This window comes from Oryzias latipes, chromosome 3 (assembly GCF_053564925.1).
Source record: "Oryzias latipes strain Hd-rR chromosome 3, Olatipes_Hd-rR_3.1".
NCBI lineage: Eukaryota > Metazoa > Chordata > Actinopteri > Beloniformes > Adrianichthyidae > Oryzias > Oryzias latipes.
In genome coordinates, this window is record NC_136239.1 from 2512999 (window position 1) to 2539286 (window position 26288).

Genomic DNA, 26288 nt, shown 5'->3' on the forward strand with positions numbered 1-26288 from the left:
AAAAAAAACAAACTAAAATCAACAAAATGCCTTTGACTAATATTGATTATATTTTATATTATAGTGTATTGTAAACAGGCTTAAATAAAAGGAAACAGTCACTATAAAATAGAGAATATTAAATAAAATGATTTCATAGAAGACAAAATAGTGATTAATAAAATACATTGATCAATACAATAGATACATACTGTATCTACTTAGAGCAAACAGATTTTCTTAGTACCGGGCCGCAGACAAAAGAAACTGCATTCACTAACTTTGATTATTTCCGTTCTGTTTATTTTGTGATTCTAAAGAATGTTTTCTTTTAGGAAATTAACGGATTCTGTTCTGTCTGTGTCGACGCGTCACGTGACTTTAAGCTGCTGCTCGTAATTCAAACGCCCAAAGCTAAAAGGCTAATGAAAAACAGACCAGAAAAAACAGAATTGGGAAGAGCACGCTCTTTCCACAGGTGTAGTGGAAACAGGACCTGAGGGACTTGATGGCACTTTGCATGTTCTCTCTGGACTGTCCTCAACGTTAGACTGCTTAACTAGCAGAAACTAAATTTCTTATTGTAGCATTTTACTGTGAAAATAGTTTTTCAGAAACCGGAAGCTAAAAACACTTTACCTTTGGCCCAGCTCGGACCGGTCCGTGAAACTACTGTCTGACATTAAACCGGTTTGTTGCCTGAAAGAGGTTGAAGCCCACTGTTCTATAGAACATATTTCTTTCTTATTTTGTATAATAAGAAATTCCTGAGGCCATCAGACCGAACGCTTTGCTGTGTCAGTGACTTCCTCTGCATGATGGCCGTCAGCTAGTGTGGTAAAAGTGAAGCTTCAGCATCCCCTAAACTCCTGACACTATCAGCTGAGAGCTCCTGCTGTCATCTGGAGCCTTCTCATTCATCTATAATTAGCTGCAAAATGGATTCAGCACACAGAAAGTTCCTGGAGACTTAATAGAATATTGCGATGAGCTAAACGCACAAAGGACATTGTGTTGATGTGAATCATACCTATGGACTTTTGCTTCTTTATAGTGCCCTTCTCAGGAAGTCCCAGGAAGGCTCCTGGGACTGTGGGCGGCACCACGGGGACTCCCTGGCGGTCATGGTACAGGGACTGGAAAAGGACAAATTCCCACATCATACATGCAGATTTTCATCTAAATGATAAAACAAGCTTAGAATCTGTTCAGATGAACTTTTGACCTGACAGTCATTTTTGTCTTCAGTGGATCTTCTGTTCAAATTCAACTCTTTACATACAGCCATTTCCTGTTACTAAACATCCCAAAGTGCTTCCCATTCAGTAAATAATAGAACCGTAACAGACATGCATATTATTCAAAAACAAACAGGAAAAGACAGTCCATAAATTTGGATTATACCATAATCCAGGTCAATACTCCATTCTGATGGCTGCTGGGTGTGAATTAAAAAGTGATACCCGGACGCCTAAAAAAGTAAATAAAAGAACTACAAACTGGATAAATATTCATTTCTTCTGTAAGTGACCATGGTATAAGCGGGTTGATGGCCTTGGAAGTGTGCATTATCAGAAACTAAGACACGACGTGGAAGCCTGATCCGTCCTCCGCTCCGTGGCGGACCGTTCAGGCTTCCACGTCGTGTGTTAGTTTCTCACTTCGACCCTTACTTCAAACAAGAGGAATATAAAAAACATTTAAAAGCTAAGCTATTAAGGTGCATTTTAAGGTTTTTCTTAAAAACCTCCACCGTGGATGAAGCCCCCACGTCCTCAGCCAGGCAAGGCCCACAGTGCTGAAATGTGGCCTCGCTGAGGCCTCTGGTTTGAACCTTGGGGACCACCGGCGGGCCTGTACCTGCAGACCTGAGGGCTCTGGGAGGGTCACAAACTAAAAGTAATGATTACCGGATGATTTCTGAACAATAGCATCATGTGGCACAACACTGTCAGCTTTACACAGCAGCAGAAACACTGTGGGGGAAAAAAGGTGAACTTGTGTGTCCGCGTCTGGCATTTTTGCAGACCCATGACATCTTTTTTAGTTTGCAGAAATCCCTTTTAGGGGAGTTTCTTTTTCAAATCATATTTTTCTCCAGTGAAGACTACGTCACATATCCCAAAATTACCACCGCACAGCGACGTAAATGCAAGTCCTTCAACAAATTCGGCTGGTGACCACGCAGCAACCTTTGTTGATTACACGCCACTGTGGAGGTATTGAGAAAAAGTTCAAGTTATAGGGCCACTAAACGATTTTTGGACATCGGTCAGGGGCCACCCGGGCACATTTGGAGGTCACATGGGAGCAGTCCAGTAACAGGCGAGTGGCAGGAAAGGAAGCAGCGGGATAGCAGACTGATAGGAGGGTGTGCTAGGCCCCCAAAATCGTCTGATGATCGGCCGATTTCAGACTGCCACCCTCCTGCCACCCCCTGCCTTCGTGCCGCAGTCCCACTGCCACTGTCCGATTGTTAGAAAGGGTATGGCGGCAGAGCGGATACTCGGCGAGGGCTGTTGACAAGGGCCGGGGCCGGAGGTCAATCTGCCGATTCCGGCCACCGTGGGCCCTGCATATGAATGGGGAGCCGGCATTGATCCAACACAAAACTCATTATGGCGTTGATAGCACCACAATGACTGCAAGACCTGCGTCATGACGAATTGTGGTCGATGCTGAGAAAAATACGCAGACAGAACATTGGACTTTCTGCACTACTTATAGAAAAAGAGCAACACGCACAAGAAGGGCAAAGAAGAAGAAGTTTCTCAGTGAGACCGTGGTGGTAGCGTAGTGTTGCTCGGACAGTATGGAGACAGTTTAAACACCCCTGAACCACTAGGCAGCTGGCGGCGCTTGATAAGGACATCCACCGTTCGGACACATTTACTCATCGTCCAATCGGATCTCCTGCCCGCCGGTGGTCTGGCTGCCAGATGTTTGCTTTGTTTTCATTTGAGGACACATGCTTGTTAATCCCACACCTCTGCCAGGTTTTACCTACATTCATGTCAGTGGGCGTAACCAAGCAGCGACTGGAGGGGCGGGGTTTGATGGTGGCGATCTTTGTGTCCACAGGTGAGGCCTTCTGGGCGTGCGTCATTTCCTCCACTTTGTCTGCAAGACAAACTGAGCTGTAACACAGAGCAGCAGCACAGCAGGGTCAGCAAGCTTAACCTGGCAGAGCCATGTTGGGTCAAACACAAGCTGGTCATCCACAGCCCCCCCCTCCCCGCCCCCCTGCCCCCCAAGCCTCTGCGAATAGTGCATATCAAACCAAACTCTGCTATCTCCAGCAGCAGGGAGGGGGCTTAATGAGGACTCCCATGAAATATGTCCAGCCTTAGAAGCCGTGCAAGCCTTGTTCCACGCATTCAGGCCCCTGGGTAGCGCCCTCGTCTAAGATGGCGTTCCATGGCTGCCATTAGTTGAATGAGAGCAAAGCTACCTGAGCGAGTGTTTTCAGGCACTGAGGGAGGAACCTTACAACTGCATGGCTGCAATCCTGACTGGGGGGCAGGACGTCCGTGTTTTAGAGGTTTTAATAGAAAACAGACGGCGGATGTAACGTGGATTAAAACGTTAACGGACGGCCAAGAACAAGGAGCTCAGGAAGTGCAGCGGGTCTTTTTGTGCTGTAAGTTTTTCTTATGTGAAAAACCATTTCACAAGCTCAGTTGTTCAGTGATTAAGGGATTTCTGCTGGTTTCAAAGAAACAGCAGTTAGGGTGCGTCCAGAGTTGAGAAAACTTCGTCTCAGAAGTACTTTAGAGGATTTAACAGCTCCAAGTAGTGATGATAAACCACCATGTCTTAATTTAACTGTAGATACCAAAGAAAATGAAGCAGTAAACAAAGATTCATTTTATTCTACATGGGTGAGATGCTGCTCCATGGTTAGCATTTGTTAACCACGTGCTAATACACACTTCCTGTACTTTGAGTTGTGTAGTACTTCTGTCTTGGGTTAACTAAACTCGCTCAGTTATCTTAGCACTCGTTCAACGAATGGCAGCCATGGTTGCCATGCTCTAATGTCAAACAAGCCATGAGCGTGAAGTCTGTCAAGTTCGCCGCGGACATTCTAAGCTGAATTTCGTTCCCCTGCAAGGTGAAAAACGCGCGGACAGCAAATTTGGCAGACCAAAACTTCTCTGGAGCGTGATGCCACCCTCAGATAGTGCTAACTGAAAGGACTTTAGCTCACAGAGGCTACATGCTAGCTCTCATCTGTCTCCCTCTGCGCCTCAAACCTGGAGGATGTGGAAAGCTACCATGCATTGAGAAGTGATTACTTAGAGTGACTTGGAAAACAATCCTCTTCTTCTGCGCATCTACACACAGAGGAGAGGAAAGGACCATCAATGACCTCAGCTGTAGTAACACACACACAGAACAGCAGAAAGATTGCAAATTTTCTATCCTCCTGCATCCCGGCTGGATTGATGCAACAGCACACCGTCAACATGCAGCACGGTTGCCCTGGAAACCTGTCTGTGAGTAAAGTATTTCCTGGAACAGACCTCCTCCACATTACACAAATACATCCAGAGAGAAACACAATTACACACACAAGCCTGCAGCACTGCAGGAAATGAAAAAAGGAAGCAGCACAACACACAAACATGCAGGACTGCTCCTTCGGTCAGCCTTCCTCCAGCAGTCACCAAGGTGAGGGACACATGCAGTCAGAGCACAGGTAGACAAGTCAGTCCGTCTGCAGCTTCACTGACTGCAAACTCAACAAAAACGGAGAGTTCATCACAAGGAGTGAAGGTGTGGCAAGAAATCACATGAGCAGATCAGACTGGAACATGCCTGCAGCAACTTACCACCTTTCTTCTTCCTTAGAGTGGCTTTAAAAGGCGATGAAAAAAATATTAGAGCCTTCTGAGCATCTAACTTTACTCAACGTTCCCCCCAAAAGAAAAAAAAAATGTACCCAAATATTTCCTCTGTTGGAGGACATTCTGTTATGTTAGGAGGTAATGTTGAAAAAAGTGGCATTTTTACTTCAACTAACTTAAATGCAGTCTGATTTAAATGTATCTTTAGATGTTTTCTGTGTTGGGGGGGTCTGTTGCTTTAAACGGGAGCTCAAATCTGAGCATGATAAAAAAAACGGTTTATCTTTTCCTAAAGACAGGAATGTTGTAGAAGTGGGCGGAGCAAAATATGGGTGACCCACTTTTAGCTTCATTTTCTCAGTTCAGGCCTTCTGAGATGACCCCCCCCCCCCCCCCATTTGCTTACATCTGAGCTTTCTTCTTCTCCAGCTCAGCTACAGCTGAATCCAGGAGATTCAGAGAAAAATAGAAGCAGAGAGGGAGTCTTTCAGAGAGAAAAAGGTGAAGACAGACACTCTGATGTTTGACTGTGACGGTCGCCTCGGAGGTTCTGCTAAACGTTTCTTTATCCTGAATTTGGCTGCTTTGAGTTACAGACAGGACTCTACGTTCGCTAGGGGCTGCGGCCGAACGGTCGTCCGACGGAAGTTCAGCAAAAACTTGTCAAGTGAAAGTTGAAGATGTAAAGAGTTTAAATTCAGGACCTATCATTTTCCCTGTGCCACAAATAGAAAGTCTTTTTGTAATAATCCCTTGATCTTAAAATCGTTTGACTGACGCCCTAGCTGCTTCTGGAGGAAAAACCCAGAACATTAATCTTAGATAAAACCCAACATTCAGTCCTCTTCTAGGAAACAAACGTGTCATGGAAGCAGTGAGAAAAGTATCTGCACCCATGACTCAATCAGTTTTTAATACCTCTGGCTGTTTCCACAATGAGCCTTAAATAAATGTCAAAACCAGAGACGCTTTTAAGCATTTATTTTTAGTTACGCTACAGAATCGCTTCCATACCTATGGGCGTCCTACGGGCACTTACACATCACATGCAAATGCTGTGCGTGCCTGTGATATGTTACTACGCTCATATGCCGTCCCTTAAGGTGTCGGTACGAGCCTCGAGGGAACTGCAAGACACCCCTGAGACACCCCGCCACCGTTCCTCTCTACGACCCTCCACGGACAACCCTAAAACCCACCGCGCCCGTACGCTGGCCCGTCTGCGGTGCCTCTCCGTTTCATTGTGTGGGAATACCGTCTCATGTCCGTCAGTTAGTTTACATTGACTCCGTTGCGTTTCCAGTCCGTCCAACCCCCCCTGGTTCCCAGAGGAATGGTTTGTCCTGCCACCTCCGTGACGGGTAGCTCACCAAACGTAAGCAGTCAGGCCCCATGCACTCTCCTTCCTCATGGGGTCACTTTAAAATGAATGTTTTGTGTCCTAAATGATGTCATGTTTTTGTACTTCCACAAGTGAGCTGCTTTCGTCCATGGGAAAGATGGACGCCCGTGTTATCTGCGGTGTTAACGTGTGTAACCATGTGGACACGTCACCTTTAATAGAAAAGGAAATTTTGTTTTCCAACAGAAGTTTTCATTTTGAAGCCCAGTTCCCCTGCCTTTTAAAGCTTGAGTTGCGGTGCAGAAGGACAGACGTGGAACGCAGACACAACTGAGGCGATGTAAACATTCTGGTCGATTAATGAGCGTTCTAATTCTTTGTGCCAACGCACAAAGACGCAGACGGACCAGTGGAAATCAGCCTCAAGGCTTTAGTGTTTAGTCCTGGTCTGTGTCCACGGTGGTTGTGGATGTGTCCTTATTGAAACCTTCTGCCCTCCCAGGTGCTGCGTGAGGATTTATGAATATTTCACACTTTCTGTTCCGATAAAACATTTTCCAGAAGATTGGAGTAATTTCTTAGACAGAGGTTGAGACTCTCCACCATGAGTGATGATGATGTCAGAACCAGATTGCATCTGAAGGTCAAACCCAGCGAGACATCTGACGTGGTGAGGAAGTGCTGGAGTAACAGTAAACATGTACTGCAGGGATCTTCTGAGCAGAGCAAGCAACCGGACCAAAGACATGTTCCCACATGAACATCTGGGCCTTTTCTCAGCGGTGCAGAGACCAACAAGCCAGAGTCCTGCATGCGTGACGGCAGCAGAGGACAGGAAACAAGGCGGCAGGAACTCAATCTGTCCATAAATCCAACAGAAATGAGCAGCGAAAGCTTCATTCAGCCGCTGCAAGCCGGCAAAAAGCAGTCAGGCAAAAAGCAGCCGCATCTACTGCTTACCTTTGTCCACTATGGAGAGGAAGAGGAAGAGGAAGAACATGGAAAGATGCTGTTAGACTGAACGCTGCTGCACGCGAAAACCTAGAGGAGATGCTCTTACCCAGTTCCTCCAGCTCTGAGGTCATGGACTTGGAGCGCATGGACAGCGCTGTGGTGGGGGCTCTCTTGGGGGGTGGAGGGGCTGAGAAAGACAGAGACATGGACTGAGCGCGTGCAGGTCATTTTCTTTTCAATCAGAGCTCACTGCCGGTGAAGACGAGGAGAAACTGAAGCTGAGGAAACGCCGTTCATGACGTCCTTCACCACATCCACGGGGAAAGACGAACCCCCCCCCCCGTATTAGCTCAGTAAAGTTCATAGTGTCTGTAGTGTTAACTGACTCCTTAGGTTCTTCTGTTATCAGACACAGTTGTGGTTTTTTCATGGCAGCATCACTGACTGCAAGGACCAGATTGTTTTCACAGTTGGAAAGATTTCTGCGTCTTTGAGTGAAAATTTGACCCCCCCCCCACCCCCCACATGCGTGAAAAGTCACCAAACACACCTAGGACCCGTCGAAAATGAACTTTCAGCATGAACGACACCCCGCCCATGATGATGACATCACAGCAAGCGATAACGTAAAATATGAATGGGCAGAAAAACGTGTATGGTGTCAAAAACACAGACGTGTCGGGATATCCCATGTTTTGAAATCATTATGGGATGGCCACACGACCTACGACTTGGCGGCAATTTTGAGAAATGGCGATTTTCGCGTTTTTCGACAATATGGGAAAATGACACTTTTGTTAGTGCGATTTTCACAAAATTGCACAACACACCGCCAGCTACAAACAGCACATACGTTTCATTGACTTTTGACCTTGGGAATAGGGCGCCAACTTGAACTTTCTCCCCCCCAAAAAATTTACTTTCAGATACAAACGCAAACTCGTCCTTAGATCCTTATCGTAACTTCTCGGGCATCAATGGCAAGCTACTGTGGAAAAATTGTTGGAATTAGAAGTTGTAGATTTTGAACGGCGTGCGCGTGGCGAATTCGCAACTGTTGGGATCTTAGCTTGTTCACAAATTTTTTATCGGAATGTCATAAAAAGTGAACATGTGATTCCCCGGCCAACGCTGAACAAAACAATGTAACATACAATCTGACAGTGTTAAAATTGTTGGTGTGGTAAATAAAAACCCTCACAAAAAAAATTGCTCACTCAGCTATAGTGAAGAAATACGGAAATATTTTTTTAGAATCGACTAACGAAACCAATATATCCTTGTCAGGGATATTCAAAGGATGTTTTGAAATCATTATGGGAAGGCGACATGATCTACGGTTTCGGGGCCAAAATGTGTGATTTGGCGATTTTTGTGTTTTTGCTCAATATAAGAAAATAAACTTTTTTAGAGTGATTTTCACCCAATGTCAGACACATGTGGCTAGCTTATATCTACAACCACCTCTGGAGTTTCCTTGATACTTGACCTCTTCCTGAGGTCAAAGGTCGCAGTGGTAGTACATTTAGCCACACACAGCTCAGTAAGCCTGACAGAAAGAGAGAAGGGGGAATTGCATGTGCGTAGTGGCTGCCCAGCAAGTGGGGTCGGGTCAAAGGTGGGTGGTGAGAGTAGCGATGCCTAGACCCGGGCGACAAGGGCGGCGGTGGTGCGTAGAGGCTTGCGGGAAGGGCGGGTGGCGCCTTTCTTTTTTTTTTTCTCGAATACCTGACGTCTTCGTCCGTCGAAACATGTCAGGTATGTGTGGAAAAAAAACACAACCATGTCTCATAACAAAAGAACCTGAGAAGTCACACCAACATCCCACCAAGAAGAAGAATATTTACAAAACGAGCTGACCATTTCACTCTGAAGGTAATTTTACCAGAATAAGGAAAACTTCAGTAAGACACGGACATTTTGGAAGACTGTATGAGTGGACATCACTGCAGATCACATATTCTTATTTATTTGGGCTTCATTTCTCTTTTACTGGACAAATTAAAATTCAAAGCCCCATTGGTTGATAAGAATTCAGTTGTGGATTCTTTAAATTAAAAATCAAATTTTCAAATTGAATCCCTCTTTACATAAAACAGCAAATTCCCAATTTCATCAAATATATATTTTCTGCTTTTGTTGGAAGAATTCTTTGTTTTGAAGACACAAATGTGAATCAAAGTTCAATAACCAAACAGTTTGTTCCCCGTTTCACAGTGTGGACCAAATAAACACCTGAAGTGAGTGGGACAGAAACCTGCTGAACTGTCTCTACCTTCAGCATTTTCACTGAACATGAACAGGAACAAAGTGTGGACTGCCCTCAATTTTCTATATTCATCTTCGATTCCCTGCAAATGGAACATGTTTCTGCTCTTTGAATCTGTTGAGTTAACTCTCCACAGCTCTCTACTTTAGACTTTCAGCCAAATCCATGGTCAACAGAGACTCCCTTGAATAAAGATTTGGTCTGTTTGCTGTTGTTTCTGGTGCTCTGTGAGGATTTTTCCCTTTCTTTCCTGGGTTGGATCTTAAGGTTCCATAGAGATGTTTGTGTTTTTGTTGTGTTTAGGTTCATCTGAGTCAAGTTTCTCATCCCTTCAGAATATTTCAGGCCAGATTTTGGTTCTCTGTTTCAGTCAGGTTTTGTTGAGTTTCCTTAAGCGTCAGGTTTTGGTTGACAGACTCCGACACAGGTCCACGGTCACAGTGGGAGCTGCCCGGCACATGTGCAGCTGTGGACTCGGAGCAGTTCCCCTGCAGCAGACGGGGTGAAGAGCTCACTTCAGGGGCACCTCAGCGGGGGGGTGGGAGTGTGGATTTTGCCTATTGTTCGGCCAGTAACCAGTTATTTTAGATCTTATTTTAAAAAGGAAACTCTCCTAATCTTAAAAGGTTAAACGTCAGCAGGAAGTGGCTGGTCAAGGACGTGCCTGACTGGCCTCAGAGGCGCTGTGCTCCGAAACATCACCGCAAAATTTTCTTTATTCTGTGATGCCACCTGATGAACTGAAGGTGTTTTGCATGCAAATGTTCTTTTATCCCTTGTGCTATCAAATGGGGTCCAGATGACCTGACCCTTACATTGACGTGTTCTCCCTACCATGACAAAGGTGGATGAAGGTGAAGAGGATTTCAAAAAAAGAAAAAAAAACAGGCCATCTTTGTTCTAATTCTTTCCTGTATATCTTTGAGCCTAACGCGGACGCTGCAACAACCCAATTTCCCAAGCTGGGATCAATAAATCTTCTTTACCTGATCTTATCTTACATAAAAACTAAACCCAGGTGTTTTTGTCCAAACTTTTTCCGTGATTTACGTGCTAATTTTTTAAGAACTGCAAAAGCAAAGATCTGCAAACAGAGTGGGTGCTAATTCAACCAATCTGCTTATGAAAAGTATAAACTGAGCTGCACTTATAAGTTAAAAAGCCACAATAGCTGCTTTTCCCAAGACTATGAAATTGCACAAATGGGATTTGCAGTAATAAATTTGCCTCATGGAAAAACCTCGCATCTATCAAAAAAGGTTTGTGAGCTTGGAAGAGGTGGTTTTTGAGGTGTAGCCAATAGAAACGCTTCTTTCATTTAACCCTTGTTCTATCCTAGGCACTTTAACATTGGGAGTTGGGTCATCTAGACCCACTAGACAGTGCTCTGAACCTTTTTTCTTCAATGATTTGTGATCTTCACTGGTGTCCTTGGATTACATGAAATCTTTCCACCTTTATCCACCTTTGTCATGGTAGGGAGAACACGTCAATGGAAGGGTGGGGGGGGGGGGGGTCATCTAAGATAGCACAAGGGTTAACTGAGTCACATGACCAACAACCGGATGGAAAATGGCTTCTAAGTCTTGGGTGCTGCACAGCAGGCGCCACCAGACGTCCCACAGCGTCACACAGCTCATCCAAAGTGTAGCGTGTCATGTGGAATCGTTGGATCCACAGATCCTCTGGAAAATCACCAACCACTATTTCCCGAAATGGTTTCATCCGTAGCCCCTCCCACATGTAAGGAGCTCGCCGCTCCACGGCCTGAAGAAGACGCCGACGTCTCCTTTGATAGTATCTGAATGTATCTGCTGTCAATCAAAGGATTGCTCACATCTGTTTTTAAATGATTTAGGACTACAACAGTTGTAGATAAGTTAAGGATGCGTCTACAAACTGCATCACTCAAACACGCTGGTTCACTGTCAGAGAAAGAGGAATGATGTCAGGGGTTTTTGGGGAGTTTGATTCAACTATAAAGAGTATTTGTGATGTTGTGAGGATTATTTTTGGTGAGTTACTGAGAAATTGATCATGTTTTCGTGTGAACATGGGATGTTTTCGTGTCCTCTATTGATGCCCACCTGCCTCTGCAGCTTCAGATGGATCACCGTCAAGGCGAAGCTCAAAGCTCAGAACAGGCAGAAAAAAACCTTTTTTCTGCATCACCACAAACAAAAATAAAGAACAAAACAGGCAAAATTGTGACGCGCACATGAACAAAACGAATGTTGTCAATGTTATGGACACATTTTTCATGGGTTTTGATGAGCAGATGAGGTTAGAGCCCAGCCTGTTTGGGGTTCTGAAAAAAGTTACAACATAACCACAAAAATAAATAAGAACGGAGAACACCAGTGTTTCTTTCTTTATACACAAAAGAGGAGAAAATGTTTTCTTTAATTGAGTGCAGAACGCTTCCCTACATTAGTCATTGTTTTCACAGATTCTGTCCAGTGACGCCGGTAGGTGAAACAAATGCAGGAGACAGACTCAAAGGCATCAGTCGCCGTTTGTTCCGCTTGCCGTCACATTTGTACCTTTTTTGCGTGCTGTGTCCTCCGGGTCCAGATTCCGGCTGACCGTCACCACCTTGATCAGGAGCCGGTTGCCCCCCTGCCGGATCATGTTGACCACCTGTCTGTGGCCCACCTTCACCACATTCTCCTGGTTTACCTGCAGAAAACAGGACAGCCTTTGGTGAACATAACAAATATTTCTAACGTTGTTTGTTTGATTTCTGATCAGAAAATTGTGTTTGTATTGATAGAAACAGTCTTCAGGTTGTTACTCCGTCTCGCAGCGGCATTCTGTCACATACTCAAAAACTCAGCAAAATTTGCACACACCTAGTACACACCTTTGGGCAGAGGCCCCCCCCCAACCCATAAATAAATGAATAAATGAATGACATCACAGCGGGTAAAACATAACAAAACAAATTGGGGCCAAAAAGCTCTTATGGAGTTCAAAACATTTTTCAAAATCCTCTAACAAAACCCAAACACACACATGTCAGGGATATCCAAAGGAATTTCAAAATTATTATGGGATGGCCACAGGACCTAAAGCTTGGTGGCGCCCATTTTGTACAAGCTACCAGGTTAAGTCAAGTACACAGCTGAGGTTTTGATTTTGATCTTTGAACTGAAGACGCTGCCATCCTGAATCTTATAAAAAACAACAAAAAGTCAACTTTGCTTCCTAACTGCTCGAACATCGTTGGGAAGTCACTTTTGGGAAGTCACTGACAAAATGTTGTTCTTGAAGTTTATCATTTTTACATAGTGTTAGCTTGACGAGCTAGAAAAAGGGGCGTCCGCCACTGTTAAATCTGCGCAATAAAGTCAGAATTAAATGTTCAAACCAACCCTGGGATGGATGTTCGTTGTAGAAAGGGCAGCACGACATGAGAAAAACTCACAATATGTGATATTAGTGATCAATATTGCAATGACGATATAAGTTGTGATGCATGAACTAATAGAAAAACAACCGAAAACATAGTTTCCATTTCACTGCAACACTTTAATTAATACACATAAGATCCCATTGGTCAACAACGTGAAGGCGTCCATCTGATTGGTCCATTGTATGAATGGATTTATTTGATTCGTTAAACACTTCAAGCTGCCATAAGATTGTTTTTGCACATTCAAGGGAACCATTTATGTCAATTTTCGCCGTCTTTTGGGATTTGCGTATTGCACAGCTTGATATCGCGATAACGATAAATTTGCGATTTATTGTGCAGGCCTAGCTGTAGCCAAGTTGGGGAGGAGCAGACACTTAAAAGTCGTGGTTGGTTGTGAGTTTGAGCCGCCAGTCAGAGATGATGAACAGTGCTCCACCTGCTGAAGTGGCTAGTAAAGCCGCCAAATTGAAGTTTTACCCGCATTTAGCGGGTGCTAATTTAGAGCCCTGGTTACTGACCTAAAAAAAGATGTTTGTTAGGATTGAGAGTTTTTGCAGTGTGTCCTCGTAAAAAGTCATGTCACATCAACCATCAGCTTCTGCGCTAAGTCATACAAGCAGTTAAATGACATCATCCCGCTAACGGGTTCATGTCACTGGAGGTGTTTTGTAAGAACAAGCTAGACCCACATCAAACTCTCATATCATGACATGTTTGTAGCAGATGTAACGGCTTTGCAGAACTCATCTAAACCTCTAAACCCAACTTCAGATCAAAGCCCACGACCCAAACTTTTACACGAAGCCTGGATCAAAAGTGCATCGTCTACACAAGACCAGTTGTAAACAAAGATCCAAACAGTCAAGACAGAAAATGATAAGAGTCGAAGGTTAAAAAAACTCGGAGGGTCGAAAATATTCTACATCTGCAAACTCGTGTCTCTCCAACAATTTGCAGAGTAGTTTGCGTCATCATCAGCTCTCCTCCTCACTCCAATCATCAACATAGATGCTCTGTTGCTCTTTAGAAGCAGCTGTTTAATGTTTGGCACGTAGATTTACATTTGCTCTCGGTTTCAGGCTGAAGACAAAGTCCTTTAGCATCGACCGAAGTTCAATCAAAAACAAAAACCCACGGTGAGAGGAAATGGTCGTCTTTGGTCTTCATGTGCATTCGTTTATCTTCATTACTGTAGGATTCGTGGCGGCGGCTGCCGTCAAATTAGCATTTTTAAGGCAGCCGCAGTGTGGGGGGCTTCTTTTTCTCTGCGCGCCCACGTGTGTGTAAGTGCGTGCACGTGGGTGTCACCAAACACCAGCGGGCCACGTTGTCAGAACTGAACGTGGCCCGGAACCAGAACCATGGCTGTGCAGGTCAGCAGGTGCTGCACACCCCGCCTTGTACGCCCATGTGTCGAAGTGTCCTTGGGCAAGACACTGAACCCCACCTTGCCTCTGGTGGGAGGTTGGCGCCAGTGTGTTCGGCAGCGGAGCCGCCATCAGTGTGTGAATGTGTGTGTGAATGTGTGTGTGCATGGGTGAATGGGACTGTGACTGTAAAGCGCTTTGGGCCTTCGTAAGAAGGTAGAAAGCGCTATATAAGTATACGCCATTTACCATTTACCAAGGATGGTTTTTGGTCTGATCACCGCTCATCCCACCGTGGTGAAGTCATGCTGGACCGCTCTCCTCATCTCCCCCCTCCTCCTCCAGAGGGGCGTGGGCAGGAGGTCAGATGAGGGAGGGATAGAGGGGCAGAAAATACATGACAGCAGGAGGGAGAAGAAAGCAAGATCCTTTCTAATTGAACTTTAGATCTTGCAAAGTCCGGCTTTACATCGACGCATGTTTTAATAATTAGAGGCCCCATTTCCCCATGTTCTGCACATAGTCCCTCATAGGCCTTATGTAATCTGCTCTGTCTTTTCATGTATTATGTAACCACACTGGAAGGATGGACTCACAATGACTTGCACACACTCATGTGAATCTGCACACACACTCCTGCCAAAGCCTGTTTGGATTTGTAGAGGGGAAGATGCTGGCGAAGCTTTACGAGGAGCAGAGCTGCGTTTCACGGCGCTGACGACATGGCAACAAAAAGATAAGAGCCTCTTCATCTTCAGGGGTTTCTGTTTCAGAGACCCATTTCATGGATGTAGGTCATTCTCTCTGCCGTCATCCTGGGATCAGGGTGACGCCGTTTCTGTACCAGTCTGGAGACCTTTTCCAGTTTTCTTTATGGGAATGGACGTCATACAAAAATGAACGTTTCATTTGTCTTTAATCCTAAATTTGAGACCAAGTCTATTCATCTGAAACTACGCCTGCAAGGATAGAACCTCAGACGTCCAGACACAGAAGAATGAAGACGGAACAATCCTCAAATGACAGTTTGGTGCCACAAGAGCGCTGGTGTGCTGGTCCAGATTCAGGCAAAGATGCTATAACCCTTGTCCTATCAAATGGGGTCCAGATGACCCGATCCTTCCATTGACGTGTTCCCCCTACCATGACAAAGGTGGATAAAAGTGGAAAGATTTCATGTAATCCATGGACACCAGTGAAGATCACAAATCATTGAAGAAAAAAGGTTCAGAGCACTGTCTAGTGGGTCTAGATGACCCAACTCCCAATGTTAAAGTGCCTAGGATAGAACAAGGGTTACACACATTTGACTGCATGGCAGCTCAGGTCTCCTCCCAGCAGCTGAACACACAAAGAAAGTTCTGTGCAGCCAAAGAATCAACTTCACTACTAAAGATTATGAATTGATGCTCTGAACATGAGATCTTTGAAACTGAAATGAAGTCTCTGAAACAGCAGAATGGCTGTAAACTTTATTTATTCATCCATCCATCCATTCATCCATCCACCCATCCATCCATCCATCCATCCATCCACCCATCCATCCATCCACCCATCCATCCATCCATCCCTCTGAAATACGATTTGGAATAAAAGGAAAGTTTTTCTGTTTAGGCTCTTTTGGCATCATTGAAGAGTAGCATAACTGTTCTATCTGGAGTAACTTGGGCTGATCAGCTGTCTACAAGATGGTTGGTCAAAGATTCAAACATCAACTTCGATAATCCTTATGTCCTTTAAATATTACCCCACACTGCCCTCATTTGGAAAATACTTGTACGGTGTTTGGATAAAAGCATCCGTTAAAATGACTAAAATGAAAAATGTTACCAAATTTATTGAGAGTTTTTCTCAAGTGACAGAAGATTTCTGTCTGTCTGCCTCCATTTGCAGCTGTATGTGAATATGAAGTCCTGCTCCTGCATCCAATTTCCAGCTGGAAAAGTTGGAATGTGGAATTTGGGTTACTGTAGTAACTGTTACTGATGTTGTAGGAAAGAGCTGAAGCGTTTTTCGTGTCTTCTAGGGATTGACCCAATTTGTTTTCACAAATGACTCCATAAAAATGGTGATGGTTTCAGAGAGTTGTGTGCTAAAGCCTGGGGGCATCGTATTTTCCTTTACTGTGGAGGACAGAAGTATTTGATCCCGTCCTGATTAAGTAGATTTCTCAACCTTTGAAATGATTTGATTTGAAATGGTTTATTTCAAGCAATCAAAGCAACAATAATGCACAAAAAAACACAATCAGCAGTCATACATTCATACAAAGACATATCGAGTTTAGGATAGCTACACATTAAATCAAAGATTGCTTAAAAGGAAGCAAAATTCTATAATCCCACCCCTGTTATACCGTACCATTTTCATTACATGATGTATGAGATATCAATGCCTTACCAACGCAGTTTCAGGTCATTAAGAATATTTAAGTATCAATAAATCACATGACAAAGATGAAGTATGATCAGAAATAACACTAGATCAGGAAAAATAGACATAACACTGTTTCAGAAATCTTCATAGCACATATTGATCAAGAATCAAAAATATGTGTAGATTTTTTTTCTTTCATTAGAAAAATCATGACTGTCTAGACATATTAAAAATTAGACATAACACTGACAACAAACTAAAAGAAACAGACAGTCTGTCATCCTAGTGGTAGGTTCAGATACAACAAAAGATAAAACACTTTAAAAAATCTACTGTAAAGAATTTATATACATTAAGTAGCATTTCATTGACTGACATAAGTATTTGACCCCTTTGTAACCAACAAAAGTGGTTCACACGGACCAGTTAGACTCCTGTAGAGAAGACACCTGTTTGGACTGATCACCTGTAGAAAAGACACCTGTCCACAGAATCAGTCCATCAATCAGACTCCAAACTCTCCAACATGGAAAGACTAAAGAGCTTTCAGTGGATTTAAGGGAGACGATTGTAGACCTGAACCAGACCGGACTGGACTACAGAACCATCAGAAACAAGCTGGCGGTTAAGGTGACAACTGCGGGTGCAATTGTGCCACAACAAATAACATGACCCTCAATCCACCTTTAGGTCTGTGGCTCTAAACCAGATGTGACCTGGTGGGGTTTCCATGATCATGAGAACAGTGAGAAATTATCCTAAAACAACACGGCAGAACCACAGTAACCACAGAACCGTGAGTGGTTACGCCACAACCGTTTCACATCTTGCTCCCAAAGTCCCCCTGCTTTCAAAGACACACATGCAGAACTGCCTAAAGTTTGCCAATGAACACCTGCATGATTTAGACAGTGACTGGGAGAAGGTTCGGTGGTCAGATGAGACCAAAACTAGGCTCTTTGGCATCATGATCATAAGTGATCATAAGTACCCCATCCCCACTGTCAAGCATGGGGATGGAGGCATTATGCTTAGGGGTGTTTTTCTGCACAGGGCTACTTTACCGTGAGGATGGGTGGAGCCATGTATCATCAAATCCTGAGTGAGAACCTCTATCTCCCCACCAGAAGGCTTAAAATGGGTCCTGGATAGGTCGTCCAACAGGAACACGACCCAAAACATTCAGTCAAGACAACCAAGGAACGGTGGCAGAAGAAGCAGATGAAGGTCGTGGAGTGGTCCAGCCAGCCTCTGGACCTCAATAGAAAACCTTTGGAGAGGGCTGAAGCTCAGGGTTGCCAAGCAACAGCCACCAAACCTGAGTGATTAGGAACCAGAAACCAAGCCCATTCTACAAACAATTTATTTGATCAATTCAGACTTTTAAAACTTTATGACCTTGTGGATTTTTACACCACACAACTTCTATACAGAGCCAAAAAATGAAGGAGGAACAAACTGAGGGGATGTAGGAACTTCAAGATCCAACTGATAAGAAGCACAAAGAAAGGTTTCTGTGTGTCGCTGTGTGGCACTAAACTTTGGAACGGGTTCAGTACAGAGCTCAAACAATGTTCAGATATCCAAATATTCAAGAAAATGTAGAAAGAAACTCTGATTTCAGGATATGAAGATAAGAGGAATTAAGGATCAACAGCTGATTGAATAATTCCAAATACATGCGTGTAAAATGTGTAACTATCGATTTTCTTTGTTGATCTGCAATGTGTAGCAATAATTACTGGTTTAATGTGATCATGTGTTTAATGATAATCAATGATTATTACATAACGGTTACTGGTTACTGAAATCATGAATGAATGTTTTCTGAAGATAATCAATCATTAATCGGCACTGGATTTAGTAACTTGAAAAGAACCTATTGGATCAGAACCGGATCACAAAAACTGTAAAACTATCAAATGAATGAACTCAGTGGGGGGGGGGGGGGGGGGGGGGGGGGTTTATATAAACTCATTTCTTTTCTGCTACTTTTCAAGCAATAATTCAAGCTCTACTCGACTTTAGTTAATGATAACTACATTTACTTAAGAAAATGTGATTTAAGTGACTTTGTCTTGTTTTTTTTTTATCAATGCATTTCATCATTTCTGTAATGACTTTGATAAATATGTGTGATTTATTTTATTTTATTGATTACAATTAATGCTTGAAATGTATCAATCAGATCAAAAAATCAAAATCAAAAACTTTCAACAACAACAAAAAATATATAAAGTTCTCCGTCCTGTCTGGCTGTGAAGCTCCTCTGCTCCGTCTCAGCCTGAAGAGCACCAAATTAACTTACGGTGAGACATTGATGGTTGTTAGACGGAAATGTTCCCACAGCTGTAAGCTAACTGACCTGCAGTAGAACTAAGTGGTCCAGCTGCTCCTCTGGGATTCCGATCAATGATCTGGCTATCTGTTTCATGCAGACGATTAGTGGCATTGATGTGTTTTGACAGTCAGCGGCTCGGGCGAGAACGCATCCATTAAACACCAGCACTCATATGGATTACACATGAGGGAGATTTACAGGGAGATTGATTAAATGGGAGCGTGTTTGCAGGAAAAGAACAGGCCCGAGATAAACGGACCAACAACCCCTCATATACAAGAGGAGGGAAGCAGTGAACCGGCAGCGCCATGGCTGAAAATCAACCATCAAGTCAATAGCACACTAACACACACAGACACACCAAACATGAAGTAATGCCCCCAACGATGTGTGTGAGCAACAGCCAGAAACGTTAAGCCTGAGCGTCTATGCAGAAGGCAGTGAAAACCGTTTGACTACATTAATCCGCAGACGAAGATGACCAAAGCTGAATATAATCGCTCAATCTAATCTGATGCTGTGCTCCTGCTTATGACGGCGGCTAATCTGATTAATCAATTATAATCTGACCTGTGCAGACTAATCCAGCCAGTCAAAGGCATTTCCAGTTCCTGAGAGGCTCTCATCTGTCTGAGTGTCGGCATCTTCCCAGAGGAAGACCTGACCTCTCAGAGGCAGATTGGTTACAAGCCCCCCCTCCCAATAACCCCAGCCTCAACCTGAGGGGCTCGGACTGCAGCTGGTGGAACTGCTGCTTCCGGGTTTGTTGGTGATACCTTCAGGTGAAGCACATCTTCGGTTAAGATGATCATTAGCATGACGCCTGAAGCCGTTCAGGTGCAGAAACGTTCTGCTGTTTGTCATATCCTTGGTCAGCTTTTACTAATTCTCCACTGTAAACTCCCGGACGTTCTGTTCCCACAAATGACAGAGCTGCTGATCCCTCATTGGACGGCTGTGACATGGCAGCTCCATGCTCCTCCCCCTCACCTGTGGACATGAAGTGTTGGTTGTAGACGAAAGGCTGAGATTGTGTCGACAAGGGCAACAAACTGCAGTTCTGCCCCTCACTCACAGTAAAGACCACTGAGTGTACAGGGGGAACCGTTCTTCATGCAGTCAGAGCAGCAGATGTTCACTTTCAAACCAGACTGAAGCTGGCCAACCTCTCATCCAGGCCTGCAGGATGGGAATGGAAAGAGGAAGAGTTTTATCTGAAGTGAGCCGACAAATATGCATAACCTAAAGACAGGAAGTCGCTGCCTGGTTGAAAGATAAACACCCAGAATAAAGGAAGGACCCCAATTCGAAAAAACAACAATGGCGATAAAGAAATAAAAAAAAGGAAATTGAAAAATATTTAGAAAGAAACTTCATTCTTTTCTTCACTCCTCTCCCCCCAGTGTTCCTCTTCTGTCCGATAGCTTCCATGAAACTGGTATTTTATTTTGAAGGTTCTTTCACTGACAAAAGAAAACAGTCATTTAAAAATGGCTAAAACCAAACTTTTCATGAAACAAAGACTTGATCTTTCCTGTCATTTTTTTGTTCTTCTCCTTTAAAAAAAAACCCTGAATCGAACAGCGTTTATTTCTAGCTCTAGATTTGTGAACCATGCATGGCCTTTGAGTCACCATTCATGACCGTTTCAGCAAAAAGGACTTGAATGCATGGTGTCAAAACGCAGCGCAAAAACCGTCAAACCTGCTGACATCAGTCTCTTACTTTCTGAAGTCCACATCATACTAAACCTACAAAGGTGTGCCGACAATAATCAAACAAGTGGAAAGAAAAACAATTGTTCATCATCTCTGACAGGGGAGGGGGCTCACAACCAGGACTTTTTTGAAAGAAGAGTTCCAGAACAAAACTCGGCCCAAATGGATCATGAGTTTGAACCTGGAACTTCTCAATGTGAGGCACGAGGGCTAAGCAACCACTAATCCTCCATGCAGCCATCTGTTTGACTGGATCCCGTTTGGATCCTGTCAGCCTCACTCCTCTGCGGTCACAAGGTTTTCTCTCTATTTCAATCCTTTTTTTTCTTTCTAGACCTGACAACAAAAAACCAGAGACTTCAATACACTGAGGATCACTATGACCCAGCAGGACAGCAGTGGATGATTGAAACTAATCCGGGTGTGGCAGCCTGAGGCAAAACAAGAGAACAGATTTCGACTGAAACCAGGAACCCAGCTGAAAAACCAAATTCAGGAGCCCAATCCTCACTCACACAACTTTACCCTTTTTTAGTGAACACAATTCTTCAGCTTCCCTCTCAGACTGTTTGAGTGAAATGCAATCCTCTTCCACGTCCAGCTTCTATTTGTTGACACTCTCCAAAGCTTCTTCCGTCTGCATTAAATCCACATGGAACTCAGCTGCAGTTCTTGGTCACTGTCTGCTTACTTCTCACATCAGATATTGGCGCTTTAACCATTATCCGTATACTCTGATATTTAAGAAAAATCAAATTTATTATTATTTTATTAACTATTATTTTGATGTCTGCAAATGCAGGATCTTTGTTAATAAAAAACAGTAGGAAACTCACTTTCAAAATTTTAATCATCACTCTAAAATATCCGACTTATGCTGAGTTTTTAAGTTTATAAGCTAAAATACACAAATGTACTATCATCACTGGAAGTAAATAAACCTTCAAAGTAAAGTGTTGGTGAAGCTTCTCGTTTTCAAAGTAAAATCCTTGAGACGTAAGTTCAGTTTGCTGAAATAAGTTCTAAAAAAATCATTAAAAAAATCAATTATCTGTTGTTCCAGACAGATGCTAAAACTGTCTACCTAAAAAGTTAAAACCTACAATAAAAATGAAAATACCAATATGAGATTGATAAACTATTGATAAACATGCAGACATTATGAAACATTCAAATTAATGTAGAAGATATAATGGCATGGATCATACAAAGGGGGAGAGTCATGTTATAATTCCATGTAACCAGGTTTGCTACGTTAAGAGGCAGTTTGTGCCTCTGTAACATTCTGAGGGACTGGGCTCCTTTCTCGTGCTGCTGTAATTCAGAAGCCGCTCTGACCGAAGGCACTTCTCTGCAGAGGAATTATGCAATCTCCTCACACAGTTTGTTTTGGACAAACTGGAGGGAATGACAAACCATTAATGATTTGATAAAAAAGCTCCTTGAGACGACTATTGTTGTAATTTTGGGCTGTTCAAATAAAATTGAACTGAAATGAATTAAAAAGACACAGTTGTGTATTTCTCAATGATGTCTCCCAGCTTAACAGTCTATATTCTTGTACAAGGAGGGACCTGGGTGAACTCGACGCCGCCCCTCTACCTCGACCAAGGCCTTTGTCCCCCCAAGTTCAGTTACGGGTACATGTGTTCGCTAAAGGCTAACTCGTTTAAACCGTCGCTTTCTACCATCTTTCTCTCCAATCTGCAATCAATCCGGAATAAGATGGATGAGATACGACTACTGATGGCTACACAAAAGGCTTGACGTGATTTTCACAAAAAAACTTGGCTGGACAGCATTATCCCTATAGAGCTACAGGGCCGCGGAGTCGGGTAAGAAGAGCGGTGGGGGGATATGCATCTACATAAACAACTCTTGGTGCACCAACGTCACCGTAGTTTATAAGCTGTGTAGCCCGGAGGTGGAATTCTTGCTACTAAAATGTTGATCGTTTTATCTCCCGAGGGAATTTTCTGCTGTTTACATCTGTGCTCTGTATGTCCCACCGGACGTTAACGCTAAGCTAGCGCTAGCACAGCTGCACAGTAGCATCAACAACGGCCTAGTAGCACATGCAGACTGTGCTTTTGTTGCAGCTGGGGACTTTATGCAGACTTAAAATCGGTCCTTCATAAAATCCACCAAAATGTGAAATGTGCTACCAGAGGAGATAAGACACTGGACCAGATGTACACAAACATAGCAAAAACATTTAAAACCCGAGTTTCTTCTCACCTAGGGACAATCTGAACACCTTTCTCTTCTGTTAAAGTCCTCCTCAGTGTATACACCCATAACCAAAAGGGGGAAGAATACAACAAAAACAGTGAGAACATGGCAACATGATGCTGTTGCTATGCTTCAGGACTGTTTCCATCACACAGATTAGGATGTATTCAGAGAGCAGGGCCTGGTCACTCATGAGACTCTGCATAATTACACTGTCTTGGATTACATTTGCTTCTGTGTGGATAAAGTAACAAACTGGAGACAGTTTTGTGTGTTTCCAAACCAACAACCTTGGATGACAAACAGAGTACAACAACTGATTCGAGTGAGGAACTGCGCACTCAGAGCTGGAAGCATACAGCAAAGCCAGGACTGCTTTAAGGAAAGGCATCAACACTGCCAAATAACAACACAAGAGGCGTATTGAAGCCAGCTTTGACACCGCCAAAAACTCCAGACAAGTCTGAGGGGGCATGAGTGCAACCACGGACTATAAGAGGAAATCACCACCACCCCCAGGGGACTCTCCTACACTGGCTGAGGACTTAAACCTCTTCTATGCTCGTTTTGATAGGGAAAACACAGATCCTATCTTGTCCCCCCCTCCACCTTACCGACACTGCCCCAGTCCTGAGCACACACAAGGTGTCAGGTGTCGGGGTCGTCCCCGCACACCTGCTTGAGGATCCGGTTTCTCACACCTGTTCAGCATCCAATGAGTGAACCTATTTTAGTCCATCTCGCCCTCCAGCCTTTGTCGGTTCGTCTGCTTTAATGAAGGACTCACCGATCCAAGCCGAAACCTACGCCAACGCCAACGCCAACGCCAAAGCCTACCGAACCAAAGCCTCCAGAACCAAAGCCTCCAGAACTAAAGCCTCCAGAACCAAAGCCCCCAGAACCAAAGCCTCCAGAACCAAAGACACCAGAACCAAAGCCTCCAGAACCAAAGACACCAGAACCAAAGCCACAAGAACTCACAATCAACCCCCAAAGAACAAAACCCCAAGAACCAAGACCAACACCAAAAACCAAAGCCAACATCAAAGAACCCAAAGACCAATGCCAAAGATCCAAAGCCCAACCCCTTTTCATCCTACAATAAAATTCACCAAATCAAACTAAGTCCATGTCTGCGTTTTTGGGTCCAGCTACTCCAATCCTAACATAAGGGGAGGTGCGTTCTGCAAAATATCAACACCACGAAAGCAGCCGGGCCAGATGGCGTACTGGGCCGGTGAAGGAGTGTGCAGCGGAGCTGACTGACATTTTCACCACCATCTTCATCTTGTCACATGTCAAAATGAATACTGACCTGTGGTGCTCACTTCCATCCCCACAAAGTGCCTAGAAGAACTGGTTGTCAAACACATTAAACCTCCAATACCACCATCACTTGACACTCATCAATTTGCATATGAGAAGAACAGGTCAACTGAGGATGTCATCAACATTGTGCTCCATAGGTTACTGGAGCATACGAACACCTATGCACAGCGTCTTTTTGTAGACTACAGTTTGGTCTTAAATGTTATTCGTCCGTTCAAGCTCCGAGCCAAGCTACACCATCTTGGACTCACAAGCTGCACAAAGCCTGATCAGCAGAGACTCCAACGGGTGGTGAAAATCATTGGTACCACTCTCCCAGAGATGAGTAGCCTCTACACCTCCCACTGTCTACAGAGAGTCCACAACATCGTGCATGACCAGTACCATCCAGCCCACCATCTCTTCCACCTGCTGCCCTCAGGAAGGAGGTACAGGTCCATCCAGGCCAGAACAACCAGACCGAGTAACAGCCTTTATCCACAGGCTGTGCGGCTGCTGAACAGCCCCGCCTACCAACTGTCCCCACCCCTCTCCAACCTTTTCATCTGAGTTCACTATGAACTGAATTTCATTGATGCATATCCCCCGCTTCATATCCCAACAGACTGTATTACTGTACCCCACCCCTTCTCCACAGTAACCATATCCACCTTGAAATAACTGTGACCTGGACTTAGCATTGCTGCACATCAACATCGAGCTGCTAATGACTCAACACCTGAGTACACTGAATGTCTTATTTTTGTTTAGTCCTTGCTGTGTTGCTTTTTGTACTGATGTTGCACTTTGGTTATTTATTTTATTCGGTATTTATTTGGTGAATTTGAGTTCTTTTCAGTTTTGAAATAATTAGGGTGATTGTCGATGCTCCAAACAAAATTTGGTTGTTTTAATAACAATGACAAATAAATGAATCTTGAATCTTGAATCAATGGCACAATGGTGATGCTGTATTTTTATCCCATGTTTTAACCGTTTGTTTCTAAAATGACTATGGGTTTTTGGTGCTGTTTTGTTCGCCTGCAACCAGGTTGTAAGACATTTTTCTCTGTTTGATGAAATCAGCTTGCATTAATACTCCTCTAGCGGTCTGCAGCAACAGATGTGTCGGAATAAATCTAAAATTGGACAAATTACATTTAAAAATGTACTACACGCTTTGAATTTAAGACTAAAATGTAATTTTTGTATCTGATAAAACCCTAAAATATTCAATTTAAGAATATTTCGAAAATCTGGCAATCAATTATATGACGTCATGTGACTAGCATGATGTAGAAGTCGTACCAGAACGCGTCTGTAAAATGTTTTTCCAAAGTTTTGGGAGTTTTTTGGTGTTCCTGCTGAAGATGAAAATAGCCAGTTTATAAAACGTGTCTGTTGGAAACACTTGTCAGTTTAGATGAAAGGACTGGAAGTGTTTTCTAGTTGTTCTATTTCTATTGGGGTGTTGCTGCATCTTCATCTACTTTCTTTCCGTCATCGTTCTAATGGAGTCAGAAAAAGTGTGGAAACATTTTCAGGATTTGTTGGTACATGATCTAAAGTGACAGTGATGTTTATGTTTTGTTCACTGCTGAAGTTAACCAGGAAGTTGACAGAAAAACTGTTAGTTGTCAGTCAATCAATCAATCAATATTGCATAATTTGTATAGCACTTATAATAGCAGAGAAAACCAAAGTGCTTAACATAAAATCACAAACAATATGATACAATGAATAAACAATAATAATAAAACAATACAATCAATTAAACAATAAAAGCACTAAAATAGTAAAATTAACAAAATTAACAAGCTGGCCCATTAGATTCGCTCGCTGGGGTTAAAAGCCTTAGTAAAAAGATGAGCTTTTATCAGGTGCAGCTCAGGCGGACACAATGGTGGAGTCAGGGAGTGGCAGAATCAGAGTCTTTAATATAATTTCTGGAGGCCATCCAAAAGAGGAATGATTCAGGAACAAAAAAGCTCTAAGAACTCTGGAGAGATTAAGGCTGGATTTCTCACAGTGAAAGAAAGACAATCTGGCACTGGCTTGAGAAAAAGCACTGCTTATATAGGGAAGACAATGAGGCACAGGTGGAGCACATTAGGGAGGAAGCAGATCACACAGC

General features: G+C 43.5%; 1 protein-coding gene across 4 annotated transcripts in view; it reads right to left on the minus strand.

The window, feature by feature from the left end:
* Window positions 1-26288, minus strand: part of LOC101158088 (SH3 and multiple ankyrin repeat domains protein 2) — a 314876-nt gene that overhangs the window by 19320 nt on the left and 269268 nt on the right. For 2 of the 4 annotated variants that reach the window (XM_078944892.1, XM_078944893.1), the window contains exons 18-23: window positions 11938-12073; window positions 7232-7312; window positions 4815-4838; window positions 4278-4316; window positions 2987-3099; window positions 1010-1115 (exon numbers count right to left, since the gene is read on the minus strand). In XM_078944892.1, coding sequence (XP_078801018.1) covers window positions 1010-1115; window positions 2987-3099; window positions 4278-4316; window positions 4815-4838; window positions 7232-7312; window positions 11938-12073 — 499 coding nt within the window. The remainder of the gene's footprint in view (window positions 1-1009; window positions 1116-2986; window positions 3100-4277; window positions 4317-4814; window positions 4839-7231; window positions 7313-11937; window positions 12074-26288) is intronic. The other 2 variants (XM_023950561.2, XM_023950566.2) reach the window with 2 other exon arrangements.